Source organism: Sarcophilus harrisii, chromosome 5, assembly GCF_902635505.1.
Source record: "Sarcophilus harrisii chromosome 5, mSarHar1.11, whole genome shotgun sequence".
Taxonomy (NCBI): Eukaryota; Metazoa; Chordata; class Mammalia; order Dasyuromorphia; family Dasyuridae; genus Sarcophilus; species Sarcophilus harrisii.
Genome location: NC_045430.1, coordinates 206,231,451 through 206,246,604, shown reverse-complemented (window position 1 = coordinate 206,246,604; position 15,154 = coordinate 206,231,451). Strand labels below are relative to the sequence as shown.

At 35.4% G+C, this 15,154-nt stretch overlaps 1 protein-coding gene across 9 annotated transcripts in view; it reads right to left on the bottom strand.

Annotated features, from left to right (window-relative positions):
• Positions 1–15,154, bottom strand: part of RBM33 (RNA binding motif protein 33) — a 168,479-nt gene that overhangs the window by 8,318 nt on the left and 145,007 nt on the right. The window contains exon 19 of one of the 9 annotated variants that reach the window (XM_031939519.1): positions 11,575–13,650. The exons of the other annotated variants lie outside the window; for them this stretch is intronic. Coding sequence (XP_031795379.1) covers positions 13,566–13,650 — 85 coding nt within the window. The 3' untranslated portion in view covers positions 11,575–13,565. Of the gene's footprint in view, positions 1–11,574; positions 13,651–15,154 lie in introns of those variants that run through there. 9 annotated transcript variants of the gene reach the window in all.

Sequence of the window (15,154 nt, the reverse complement as noted above, 5' to 3'; positions counted from 1 at the left end):
TGTATTGAGAGTGAGATATTTCCTCATTCAGGAGTTCCTTCTATCCAAGATATAATATTCTTAATGATAAACTATCTTATAATAATAGTTTGTCATTATTACAGTGTTGTAGATTTCTAAATGGATTTATGTGGGAGAGGTGGAGAAAGATATACTGGGAAACAAACAAATTCTATTTCAATTCTTGTTCTATTATTCTTTGTTTAAAACCCTGAGATATAATTCTATATTATTTGCAATAACAGTAAAGTGGAAAAACACCAAAAGCTTCAACAAGTTATCTCCCTCATAACAAAAAGAGGTGAATATGGTAAGACCCACTTACCACCAGAAATTCTTAACAGTCAATTTTTCAACAGAGTCAACTTAATAAAAGTGAGGTAGATTTTAAAACCCCTTAAACTTGAAAAGTCCAAGTTGTGGTTCCAGTACTCTGTTACTCTGAAATATCCTTGGATTAAAAAATTTTCTGGATAATCATTTATACTGAAAATAAGACTGTCTCCACTAAAGAAAAACATATTCTTGCTTAAAAAAAAAAATTAAATTATTTGTCAAGATTCCTAAAACTCACAAACATATAAACATTTTTGTAAAAAGTGATTTCTTACTCTGGAGCACATGGGAAACACTTTTTAATAAATCAAAATATTGATGTGGTTTTCAGCACACAACTTGATTTTTATGAAGTATTTCAGGGAATGTCTGAATTGTATATGTTTAAGTAATACTTTGATATTTGAATATTTAATAGAATGATAATTTTAAAGTTTGTAAAAAACTTTATAGACATTATTTCATTTCTTTATAACTCCATGAGGAAGGTACTATGCATATTATTATTCATTCCCATTTTACAAAAGAAACTGAGGTTGGAACAAGTCATAGTCATAGGTAGTCCCTGTCTGAGATTTTGAAATCAGGTCCTAAAATCCTGAAATCAGATCCTGATTTCAATTTAATCCTATCAATTATGTGATGCTTTCAACAAGTAACTTGAATACTTAAAGCAAAATCAAGTGTGATTTAAAGACTTCCATAAGCTTAGGAGTTCAGATAGGGAAACAAGCTGGAAGATACAAAAACTAATCTTGTTAACTTTCCCCCATTTGGAAAAATGTTCTGCTTAGGAGACCCAAATTCTTATCTACATGTGGGCCAAATATGTAAGGCTAAAAAGAAGCATATGGAGCTCATGGAAAAGCATAAAGGGAAAGAATTTTGACTTCAGAAAAACTGGGCTCTCCTTCTTCTTTCCTTACTTACCAAACTGATAAAAATCACACAAAAGTCAGAGTGCAGGGCAAAAATTAAGGAAGAAAAATAAAATTCTTTGAGATGCCTGAAGATGGGCAAGAGTAGCAAGATGTGGGCATTCAAAAGTGTTATTGCCATTCAGGAACTGTGTCAAGTTCATAAGCTGTTTTATTCCAAATATTCACATTCTAACACCATTGTCTTTAAAAGAAGACTTCTGAAGGCAGTTCTGAGGTGGTCTTAGAGCCAAAAAATATAGGTTCAAGTCCTCCTGCTGACACATATGGGGGTAATGAGTCCCTCAATCTCTTAAAGCTCTGAGCAATTCTTAACACTACCAATGCAGGATTGATACTGAAAGGCCTAGGGAGACTGTTTCTCAACAAGAACTATATATATATCTCAAGATATAGTTACCTATATCAATGGAACCCAAAACTCAGTCCCTTTCCTAGAATCATTTTATTGTAAAAGGATGCTTTTTGGTTCATTATATCTCTCCAAGATCTGTTGTGAGCTTAGGATCATAGACTGAAAGGTGGATGGAGCCTCCAAAATCATCCTGGATTTACAAATGAGGAAGCGAAAGACTTGTGGAAAGAGGCAGTGAGAAATGCAGGTGAGATTCAGACAAGGGTCCTTTAATGAAAAATCCAGCATTCTTTCCCAACTTTCAAAAACAAAACTCCTCTCACATGCCTGTGTCAAAGCGTTCTGCACTGGAAAAAAATCTGTATTGTATCATAGTATTCAGGTGGAAAAAGAATGCGATTCTTTGCCCGTTTTTAAAATCTTCCTTTGGTTCCTTCTCTTGCTTCCCAGGGGGCTGACTGCTCATTCTGCACAGAGAACTGCCAATCTAGACATCTACTTCCAACCCCTCCCAAGAGCTGAAAGCTCAGTTAAAAGGCCCTGAGAAATGAAATGACTTAATTAACAAGGGCATAAAGTATTTGTTAAACATTTCCCAGTTATATTTGGGGAGGGGGTACAAGGAGGGAGGGAAAAAGCAATTGGGGTTAAGTGACTTGCTCAGGGTCACAGAGCTACTAAGTGTCTGAGGCCATTTGAACTTGGGCTCTGGACTCCACAATTGTGCATTATCTACTGAGCCCACCTAATTACACTTTAATCTGGATGGTCTCACTTAGAATGCTGCCTTTGAATGTGATTAGCCCCAGTTTGACACCTCTGAGCTAGGTGATTCTCCAATTCTATATAAATTGCAGAAAACGTAGAAACCTGCATTGTTAGAGGGATTTCCTCATCAGGAATTTGTCACCATAACGAAATCACAAGCCCAGTTCCAATCCCTCTTTTTAAGGTTTGCAAAATACTTAATAACCCTATGAAGCAGGTATTATTATCCCCATTTTACAAATGAAGAAACTGAGACTGAGACTGACCTAAGGTCACAATACCACTAATGGTCTTCCTGACTGCAAACACTCTATTCTCCCTAGCTGCCCATCCCACCACAACACACTTGTGTCCAAGACCTTTGACTCATGAGTCTTCCCTTCTGCACTGCCACCTGTTATAGCTGGTTGACTATTTCTAAACCAATCTTCCTATCAATCACCCACTTCAAAGATCAGCACCCTCACTCAGGTCCTTATAAGCTCTTGCACAATTAGGAAAGGTCCAAAACAACATCCTTGCTTCAGTCTTTTACCACCCCTCGTGTTGCCCCCCTTACCCCCAGCGCCCCTACATGCTCTCCTCTCAGTCTCTTCTACATCTCATCCTTCAACTGGAACTATCCTCTCCATTTACCAGTGATCTCTTGCCAAGGTTTACGGCCTTCTCTGTGGTCTATCTCCAGAGCTCACCTCCACCAATATGCTCTCTCCTCTCAAGGTTTTTGTGACTCTGCTCTCCCCTGATTCTCCTCCATCTCTTTTGTAAGTCCTTCTTCATTGTCACACCCACTAATCACAGCTGTTTGATCTCTCTTTTTTATACACTCGCTTATGGCTTGTCCTTCCTTCTGGAAGAGGTCCACAACCTCAGGGAGGGGATGCCATGAAACACAAGTGAGTTGGATTTAAGGGAGGGAGAACTGGGTAAGGTGACCTGCCTCACTTCCTCCTGCACAGCCCTTTGGATCCAGTGAGCAGATACAAATCAGGATGACTGGAGATGGCCCTTGGTGATCTCATTAACTCCTAATTATCATCTCTTTGCATATGATTCACCAATCCAAAGACCCAGCCTCTCCTGAGTTAGTTACAAAGCACAGATTTGGCCCTTATACATCTCAAATTCACTCTGTCCAAAACAGAGTTCGTGTCCCCCACCTTCTCTACTTCCAAAATTCTCTTATTACTGTCAGAGTCACTACCATCTTTTCAGTTTAACCTCATCTTCTCTCATCACTCCACAGATCCAATCCATTGTCACGTTTCATTCTTTCTACCTTCACTACATCTCTCATATATCTCCCTCTCCATTCACATGGTCACACCACCAGTTTAGGCCCTCACATGGATGGGCAGCTTTTGAGAACCAATTACTAAATTTTCAGTATGAGATGGAAATCATCAAATGCTATACATTTGTTGATTGTCTACATGTAAGAAAATGGTAAAAGACTAATAATGTACATTAAACTTAAAGAATATCATGTGTACTTATTTTCCCCATCAGAGAATGTTGTTAAACATTTGCAGTGAATCGCTGGCCCTTCATTACTTCTTGTCTTATTATTATAATGGCCATTTAACTGGCTCCCCTACCTTAAATCTCTCCCCACTCCAATCTATCATTTAAAAGTGATTTTAAAAAAATGTTTAGGGCTAACTATGTCTCACTGCACACCCTGCTCCCAAAAGTTCCGTGTTGCCTCCAGGATCAAATATAAAATCTTTTATTTGAGATTTAAAGCTTGTTGTCATCTAGCCCCTTCTAATTTTCTATTCTAATTCTTAAACTGATTCCCCTCCATTCCTGGCATTGCTATAATCCACCCATCCCAGCCTGCTAGTTACTCCTCCCATGTGATGTTCCAGCTTGTCTCCTTGCTTTTGCAAAATCTCTGTAGCTAAAATGACTTCTGCCTCTTGGCTTTCAGGGCTTCAGGATTCTACTCAAATCTCCCTCACAAATGCTCTTCTCTTCCCTACAAATGCCTTCTTCTCTGAGATTATAGTGTTTATTCTGCCCAGAAACTGTATGATCCTTGATGTGTGCATGCTGGCTCTTCCCATAAGAGTGAGCTCCCCGAGGTAAAGGATGTTTTTGCCTTTCTTTGTTATTAATGCAGGAGTGGAGGGAGGTGAGTAGATGCTGATTTTATTCAGGTCCTCCTCATCTCACAAAGCCCTCTAATCATGGCTGAAAGTATTCTCTCCTCCTAAGTTTTCACAGACTTTGTCCAACTTCTGCTTTTGCCTCACTCATTGCTCTCTACCTGGGACTGCATTTATCTGTCGCTAACTTCTCCCCATTCCTCAAGATCAAGGACAGTTTACTTTTCCATCACTGTATTCTACTTGTCCAATCCACCTTAGGAAACTAGATACATTTTTTTGCTCAATGTCAAGGAGGCAGCTAGGTGCTGCTGCTGTGCACAGTGTTGGGCCTGGAGTGAGCTGGAAGATGTGGCATCAGGTACTTACTGGCTATGTGACTTGACAGGTCACTCAGTCACTGTCTGCCTCAGTTCCTCCACTTGTAAACGGAGTATCACTTACTTCACAAGGTTGTGAGGTTTAAATGCGATATGTGTAAAATGCTTAGCACAGCACCTCACATATAACAGGGACTTAATACTTGTTCCCATCCTTCCCCTCAACTTCTCTTTAAGTTTTCCAAGCAGTTATTCCATTCAGCAGAGATCCTGGGATACTTGGGTAATTATTGAATAAAAATGGAATTCAAATCAGTTTTTATTCTTTTATGCTTCATTCATCTAAACCACAAATTTATTTTAAGGATGTAATAACTCAATTGCTGTCAAAAGAGTAACATTTAAAGGGATGAAAACAATGTGGTACAAAGTTTTGTAGTGTAAGGTCAAAGAAAAAGTGCTGATGAGGACTAAGAGGACCTGGATTGTAGCTCAGCTCCCCATGACCTATGTGATCGTGGGCAAATCACTTTATCTCAGTAAGCCCCAGGAAATGAAAGGGCTTGGACTTTAGGACTCCAGAGCATCCCTCCATTTCCAAATTATGATTCTATCATAACGTGCTTTACGTCTGATTTTGGTCTCTAGCACATCATGGACAGAAAGAAATACTTTCCATAGAGAAAGAATACTTTCCATAGCTCAAAATTCTACTCTAAGTTCTAAAAGTGGGCAGGCAGTTTGCCAGAATGTGAGGAACCCCAATATGGGGTTCCTCATCTCCAGTTGAGGATCAGCCACTTCCCAAACCTACATCGTGATCAAATCCTTTAGCCTAACCAAGCAACACAGGCAATGCTGATGTGATTCTTTGGAGCTTTACAAACTACTTCACAAACCCAAGTTGTTTTTAACAGAGCTTCCCTCATCTTCAAAAGAGAACCAAAACAAAAGCTAATTTGTGTGTAATGGGTTTTTTTTTCCCCCTAATGCTTCATAATTCTTTTCTGTAAGACAAAATTCTGTTGACATTTCTACTTATATTAATAGTAATCAAGATCAGAGATTTAGTCATAAAAGTTCCAAGAGGCCATCTAGTCCCACCCTCCTTAATTTCTCACCTTAGGAGGGTTGCACCACACATATAGTAAATGCTTCATGAAGCTCAGATTCAAACTGAAGTTCTAAGGCTCTTTGGAATCTGAGGATCTCCACACTTTTTAACCACTGAGTAATGACATGAATTCTAATTGATGAATGAATGGTCTGTGAAGGCTCTTAAAGAAAACACTTTGGAAACTGTTCAAAAGTAGTAGTTCTGAAGGAAACATTAATTGATAGGAAACTGGGCCTTTCTGATATAACCTACAAACAAAATACTCAACTCTACAATGGAAAAGTCATAAATCTCTAATTCCTGATAAAGGAAATCTATCAAAACCACAAGTTGAGTTTTATTGTTGACAAGATTAGTACTGTTCTTATGGAATCAATGCAAGAGATCAATCAAACTTCTCCAGAGTAAAATGCTTAAGTGCTTTTGAGATTCTGCGTGATCCAAAGCTGGACGTTTGCAGTGAAGCAGGCACTTAATGCTCATTGATGATTGGCTTCTCCACGTTGCAGCTTTTAATGAACTTTTTACAAATCAGTTTTGGGTTCTAATGGATTGCCCACAATTTTTGTTTTAAGACTTGGGGCACCATTTGGCATGACTGAAATGTATCCCTTACCAGAAGAATCCCTTGTAGGCAAGGACTTTCATTTTTTTCATTGTTACCCCATCATCCCCTTGTAGATAGTAGCTGCTTAAATCAAATGTCTGCTGAATTGAATACAGACATGCAACCATAGATGGTATTCAGAAGATGATGAAGAATATAAGCCAATTCCAAAAGTACAAGTGTAAAAAATTGTCTCAATCAACAATACTGATGAAAAGTTTACAGCTTCTCAATGCAGACAATGAATGATAATCATTTTAAAGTGTAAAATTTGGTATGTTACCAAAAAATTTTATTTTAATCACACAATATGTGTATATGTGTGCATGTGTTCACTTCCAGTGATCCAGTATCAGATAATTTACATTTTTAATATTAAATTTCACTGCTGTTCACAAATGCTATTAATGTAAATTTCAATGACTGGCTTCATCAGCCCAGGAAGCTCTGTTCAGTTTCATAGACATAGATTACATCTGTATTCTCTGTCTCGTAAACAGAAGCAATTACTCAAAGGAACGCCAAGTAAAAATGTGGAAGGGTTTGTACAAACAAAGGAAAAATTCAAACGGCATGCCAGAGAGATAGAAGGCCAGCCACATTTATGTATAAAATCTTTTTTCCCCAAAGAGCTACTCTGGACTAAGTAATTTATGGAAAGAGGGAAGGCACTCAATTTCAATGAAGTACAGAGTCATAGGCACTCTCCCCCTCCCCAGCCCCCAGGTACTGTGTGTCAGATGACAAGAGGCTCTTTCTTGGCTTATGTCTTCAAAAGGTGGGTTCCTAAAAAAGTTGGGCATGGAACTAATTTTTTATTTTTTTTGGTAAATAGACTTATTTTGAACAAATGTGAACAGCTTACTAATAAAATATTGTGTATATTCTTTTAAAGCAATTAATCACTAATTATTTTGTAATATCTGAAAAATTAGGATTTTCACATATCCAGTGTCCTTAGATTGATGTATATAACTGAATCATAAAGAAGATGAGGAAGGAAAAATAATGTCTAAAGAATCTATCAAAATATTAATATTATATGTATATGTACATACATACACACACACATTTATTTAATCAAGAAAGACTTTGGAGGGGAAAAAAATTATAACACAAGTTTCCAATCTTTTTGGTGGATATGTTTTTTGGTAAAGGGTTGAATGAAGCCATGATATATGAAGACAACAATGGAAATGAGACAGTTAAATGCCTTCTGACTATGCTTCCCAGGTTCATCTTTACAAGCCTCAAGGAGAGGGGTAAAGAAATAAGGAACCAGTCAGTAAATGTATGTGTGAGGCTGTTTGATTCTAATCAATAGAATGAGGAATTTCAACTATAACTGCATTTGCACATATGGCACCACATTCACCTAACTGGGAAGAACAAAACTAGGTGCAAAACCTTTATTTTTTAAAAGATTCATTGAATTGAAGCTGTTACCAAAAACAAAACCAAAAACAAACAAACAAAAAAACCCAACCCAACTAACCAACCAAAAGAAAAAACACCCAAAGCTATTTATTTAATAATCTCCCAGTACTGGATACAGTATTTTCTTTCCTTTGTCCTTTCCTTTTTTTTTTTTTTTTTTGGGGGGGGGGGGCACAAATCATAACTTTGTTGCTCTTGATTTGTAATGGAAGAAAAAAATGACTGATAGAAATATTAACTTCATAACAAACTTTATTACTACATACTCTTGTTTAAATTTTACTGATGTAACATTTTATTTTAAAGCCTCAGCAAATGGCTTGCTGAAACAAGAAAACACAAGGTTAAAAAATGTTTGGTTCTTTGGTAACTACTATTAAAGTTCATAGTACAAAAATAAGTACATCAGGCTTTAATAACCATAGAAATCCTATCAATTACCATGACTAGAAGAGATCTAAAAGTACTAAAACATTTCCCCCAATAATGGCCACGTATAAAATTAACTTTTTCTCTGCTTTTATAAATCATAACATAGAAATAAAAAGTTTTTCTAAATTAAATAGCATGGATAACAATTTGCAAATTGGTTATCATTCAAAAGTTAAATGCTTTCTAATTTTTCCAGAGTATGTTACCAATATTAAAAAAAGAAGCAATACAAGTAATGAAGGCAGAAAAAAAAATAAAGGGCTTTTTTTTAAAGTTCATTCATTTACTTTAAAATTAAAGTCAGTAGAATCCCACCAAGCTTTCCTTTTCTTCCTAAGTAAAGAAAAGGTTTGGGAAGGAGGAAGTGTATATCAGAAGTCATCAGGATAGTTTACCAGTAAATTATCAGGTAAAGTAAAATCAATTGTGGTGCCTTAAATAAAAGTGTGTGCTCCCTCTGAATATCTCAGAGAAAAACTGTGCTATGGCCCTCAAGATTCTTCAATTTCCAACATAAACAGAGACAGAAGTCAAATTCTCTTTTGAGGCAACTGTCAAACTTCAAGATTACTCCTTCCCACAAATGACTTTAGTTTACTTCAGTTACATTTGAACTGTTTTAACCTAAGGATGCTATTCTCCCCGGCAACCACATGAGGGCAGTGGAGAATGTGAAATTGTCATTTCTCAGACAGCTTTAATGAATAATGATCAAATTCAAATCAATTTTGCCTAGTAAAACCTGCTCCTCTCCACCTGCTACTCTCATTTTCAAGTCTTTTTCTCTCACAGTTCATCTCTCTTTTTCACTTGTGTTTTAATTTTCTTTTTTTCTTCTGGCAGAATTTTTCCAATGCCTCTGTTACTTCAGGGGCTTAGGCATGTTATTGTTGCTAATGCTTATTTAAATTTAAGTTAAAAACTAAGTTCAAAAGAAGCAGTAGTGTTTGATAATTTATCTTAGACAACAATATGCAAAATTCCCAATTGAGAGGCCAACGAGAAAAAAGTATTATCTTATGATTTCCACTGAATGCTGCAGACTCACAGACTCACAAAGGGTCCTTGGAGATGCTGGTCTGCCCCCTTGGTCCATTCTCTAATAAATTAAGCTCTGTGATAGCAGGCATTAGAGAGTTTTTCACTTTTTGTCACCTCATGGTCTTGCAAATGATAGACACTAAAGGCACCTAATAAGTGGCAGCCAATTATGTGAGGAAATTGAATCCCAGAGAGAAGTGACTTGTTCAAGGTCAAGGCACCAGACAGTGGAAGAAATGGGTTCAGAATGCAGTCTCATACCCTTTACAATTATACATCACTTTTTGAATAATGGGTAATATAAAACCTGAGTTTAAACTACTGTGCTTCTCTTTCCAGGGGGGGGAAAAAGAAAATAATTAGAATCCTAATCATGAATTCATTTCTCCCAGTTTAAAGATTCATGGATTATTTTACTTTCTTGGGCTGACCAAGCACATACTATGAAAACGAAGGCTTGTAACATTCAATAATAACTGCTAGATGAAAAGAAGATAATTTAATTATTCATTATTTTAAAAAGATTTAACCAATTAATCGAGGAGGGTTGAGTCAAGAGAAAAAAAAAAATCATTAACCTTTTTTGAAATGGGAGTGGGAAGAGAGAGATATTCAAGTTTCATATAACCAATGAAAATGATGCCAGTAGCTTTTCTTCAGATGCTTTTTAACTGTTCTTGAGCTTCCTCCAGGATCTCTCTCTCTCTCTTCTGAATTTCTCCTCCCCTCCAATAAAAATTACTCTCAATTGTAAAGTATTAATGATTTTTGGTGACAAGGCCAATGTGAGAAAAAAAAACTGATTAAAACCATTTGCTTCTAATTAAAGTCATGTGACACTGCATGATTTTTGAGGGAAATTTTAAAGTTTGTCTATTTAAACCATAACAAATACTTTAAATGGCCCACTTCAAATAATTGGGTAGATGTGGCCAACAATACCTTATAGTGAAACTAAAGTTAGGAATTAAAATACTAATAAGTTCAGTTTAAAAAAAAAAAAAAAAAGGCAAGCAGGCCAGCTTAGAGGAAAAAGGATACAAAATGGCTTTGAATTTTGTCCTGATTTACATTTCATTTTTCAGACACCACCTCTCCAGATGATTTCTGAGAGTTTATTATACTAACATAAGCAGTAAAATGCTTAAAAGTGAATGCCACTTTAGTTAGTAACCTTTTGAATTTATATTCAATGATCCCAATTATAATCTGCACAATCATTCACTTATATGCTAAACTTCACCACTATTAACCATGAAAATCCTCACAATCTATAATTCTGTGTAATTTTAGGATAATTTACATGCTATTAAGAGTCTACGCTTATTCCTAATTTAGGGTAACTTAGTCCCCTTTGCTGTGGAAATCCAATCTATGTTTTTAGCTTGTTTTTGAATGGCCCCAATAAAATTTTACAAAAAGACTAAAGCAATTTTAATGTCTTGAACACCATTTCTTGCTAACACAACACCTCACTACATTAAGAAAACATCACTCTTACAGGAACAAAGCTGTCTATGCTGCTTAAAATTCTGTTTTAAAAATAAATAAGCTGCATTCTAAGGCACCTAGTTTTTTAGAAAACTGAAGTACAGATTCTACAGTGTCCATTTATCAGAATCTGAACAGAAGCTGCTTCGCTAGGGTTTCCTGGGACCAATGAGACAGATTTATATCACATATCTGAGGATAACGAACATCTCTCTTCCCTACCACATTTTAGTTACCTCTGGCAACATTTAAAAGTGGTATAACCTGGAGGAAAGAAAGTGAGAATCTTCGAGGAAGTAGAAAGAACAAAGTTAAAACAGATCCCACATGCTTATTATTATTACCCCCATCACTTTGGTGTCACTTACAGAGGAAAAAGATTTTACATATATGGGATCAGAAACTACACTAAAATGTTTCAACTTTTTTCTCCTCAATTAATACAGAAAATTACAATTATATACAATCAATACCTGCTTATCTAAAGTAGTTGGGAAGTAGAGTATTTTGGCTGAAAGAATTAGTATTGCTCCCGTTAAGGGATTTTAATAATTTTTTAAATCAACATACAGTAAAAATAAACTTTGAAACTACATGAAACATAATTCAACCTTTCATTTCTTTTTTTTTTAAGGATCAAAGGGCACTTTGGAATCTTACCATTATAATTGACATCAGTTATTACTGTACAATTGTGTGTGTGTGTGTGTGTGTGTGTGTGTGTGTGTGTGTGAGGGGGGGGTGAGTGTGTGTGTGTGTGTGTGTGTGTGTATGTATGTGTGTATGCGGGGGTAAGAGAGGAAATGAGTCTGCTTAAATGACTTTTTGATTTTTAAATTTTGGATAAGTTGTATTCTATTTTCTGACTTGGCACTCTCACCTTATCCATGTATCGGCACTAATTTGAAGGTAGCACTGTGGAACACTTAAAAACATATTTTATTGTAACAATCACTAATTTAGAGCATTTCTCAAACTTTCCCCACCTGTATCTATTACTAAGGAAATTTTCCACACCCCACTAAACCCATCAAAATGAAAATAAATTAAAAGCCTAGGAACACCATACTCTATGCTACTCACCACCCTGGACAGAGAAGAACTCTGCCATAAGCAGTTGCAGTTGCCTGAGGAAGACGCACCATTTGGGGAAAGATAGCATTTTGGCAGAAGTAGTTGGTACCAAGAGAGTAGTAGGCTCTAAGACTAAGAGTAGATGGGCCCTAATAGGCAGGAAGTCAGGCACAGCAGGCCGCAAGGAGCTGGTGTTCACAATCTCCTAGCAACTTCTTTTTGAAGGAATGATCCCCATTTTGAGAGACAATGATCAAGAGGAAATAAAAGATTTCTATCAATTACATGGCATTTACCATGGCAAAATTACAAAAGTAGGCTGACTTTGCAAATTAGTCACTATTTGGCCCTCTGTGAGAAATTATTTCTAGTAGGAAAAAACAATATAAATAAAACATGTCACTGTAAAACAGCCACAAAGTCTTTGCTTGTAATCACAGGTGCAGACTTTACAGATATTCTTAAAAAAAAAAAAAAAATTAAACTTAGAGTAAAAGGGAAGGGGGAAGAAGCTAATAATTACAAATAGGCATCTAAACAAACACATATTATTTCACTAGTTAAAAAAAAAAAAAGCCTGCCCATTTTAATACTTTTTTTTTTTTTAAGTTTTTTTGGGAAAAAATCAGAACCCTAGACCGTACCTTTGCTTTAAAAATATTGACATAGGACAGTGTGGAACTAGCTCATTTAACATTTGTTTAACATAGTCATAAATTCTGTTCTTAGAAACTGAACTTTTTTGGTATCTTAATAGTCACAAATGAAATATCATCTTGACCATTTAAAACTTAAAGAGTATCCCTCGCTAAAAAAAAAAAAAAAATACATTAAAAAATGCTAACAAGTAGTTTTATGCTTTCTTACCCTCTGTGCTGTGCTGTGTGTAATCATATAAGAGAAGCAGGTCATTTTATCATGCTTTTATTTGTAACAACCCTTTACAACAAAGAGTGCTACAAAAACCTTAGTCATTCAGAATTTTCCAACTGTTTTGGACGGAGAACTTATTTTTAAGTCAAGGGCACAAACAAATCAAATCACTGTCCATTCAGGATTTCTGAACTTCCAAGTTCACTCCTAGATAGGCACCATGTTTAGCCAATAAATTTAGAGTGATGCTTTGTTATCAAAATCTTTCTTGGTACTAATAAAGAAATCCCAAAGACAATGTTATGGTGTACTAAGAAAACTTTGAGCAAATTATTTTAAAAGTATCCAGAAAGGACTTTGTAAGTAAGATAAATTAGACAAAGCAAATAATCTGTCCTCATGTTATAACAACATTTCCTCACATTTGGCATATTTACATGAAAAAAAAAAAATATATATATATATATTTATATATATATTTATATACTGGTTTAGCTCACTGAGAGGATAAAACACAAAGGTTCTTTTTCTTCCAGGAAAAAAAAGGAAAATCTGAATTTTTGAGAGTAAATGTGAAAATCAGTTATCCAATCAGCTGCACTCTGTCAGTCCTCTGCCTTTGGCTGCTCTGCTCTCCCCTTCCTGAGCCATCTTCAGCTCTTTAGCTAATAACTGATCCTCACAACAACGTTAGGGTTCTTTGTCTCAACTACCGCAGGGCACTCTCCCAATGTTTTAGGCTCCAGCCTCCTGTCACAACCAATTAGGGAAAAAAGAAGAAGAAGCTATATTTAGCCACTGAAAATCTTAATACAATGTTGATGAATGTGATTACTTAGACAAATATCTCTATAATGCTTAGTCAATGTAACACAAAGCAATGAACTCTAAACTAGACTACATCCATTTGTGACTCCATCTGAATTTTTACACAGAAATGACTTGTCTTTATTAACAGAATAGATCATTTAAAATAATGGCTGATATACTTTTTTTTTTTTTTTTTGGGGGGGGGGGGAGGGGGTTCTCCTGAAGCTCAACCAGAAAGGATAAGTAGGCCAGAATTACATTGAATGTGGGGGTAAAGGTTAAATTCTTGAGAATGAGTGGAAAGTTAAAGCATTTCACAAGGCAGAGATGGGGAGAAAACAAAACAAGTAAGGTACATCTCTGATTCCACCATCCTAATTTTTAGGAAAAGTAATTATTTGCTACTAGGGATCAAACTAAGGATAATTGATACCTTCTCAGAACAAGCCATTAAATACTGTTTGTTAATGTGGGGAAGTTTAAGAGATGATCCTAAAGATTGATAGTTCATCTTCAGGTCACCTTCAGTCAGGAAATAACTTAGTAGAAGCCTATAAAAGGCTTGTTTCATTCAAAACTCAGACACACTGAGGGAGGGAAAGGGAAGAGTAAGATTAGTAGACCTTAAGGGTCAAAGGTATCAGAGAAATCTGTTCAGAGCTAATTGGGGTGGTAGTGACTGAGAGTTATAAAAAGCAAGCATGGAAAACATAAATAAACAAACTTGACTACACTTATATATTAAAATTACAAACTATGATGGAAATTCACTTTTAGCTAAAGTACTTTATAATTAAATGGGTTTAATAAAGAATAATTCTACTGCAATATAACTTCAGCATGCCTATCACACCAAATATTTCCTACTATAATGTGAACAAATGCAAATATTGTTTGTTTGGTTTTTTTTAAGCATAATAGATTTTTAAGGTCAATTATACAGAACCAATAACAAATTACTAAATGTATTCTGAAAATGCTTTAAACAGAAACATTTTATACGTTAAATGAATACATTAACATAAAACCTAATGAAAGCCACTTGCTTTTGCTAGTAAATATTTTATAGAAATCCAAATGGTAAATCTAAATATAACATTGCAGAAACCATAAATAATAAGAGAAGAAAATCTCTGAGCACAAAAGTTTACTTTAAAAAAGAGAACTGATATAGCCAAGGTAAATTATGTTATTTTATATTTCTTTAAACCTGGACCAAGCTCTGCAGGCTTTCAATTCATAAAAATCTTCTCAGTTAAGAATAAAAAGGGAGGGAGAGGGAAGAATTAAATTACACAATATCTTTTAAAAAACAAAATACCCCAAAACATATATATGTATAAATTTATATCTTTTACATATAAACTTTTTCAACTTTTGGAAATATTTCTAACTTAGGAATTATCTAAATAGTCTGTTGCACAGTCAACTTTTGATTATGTAA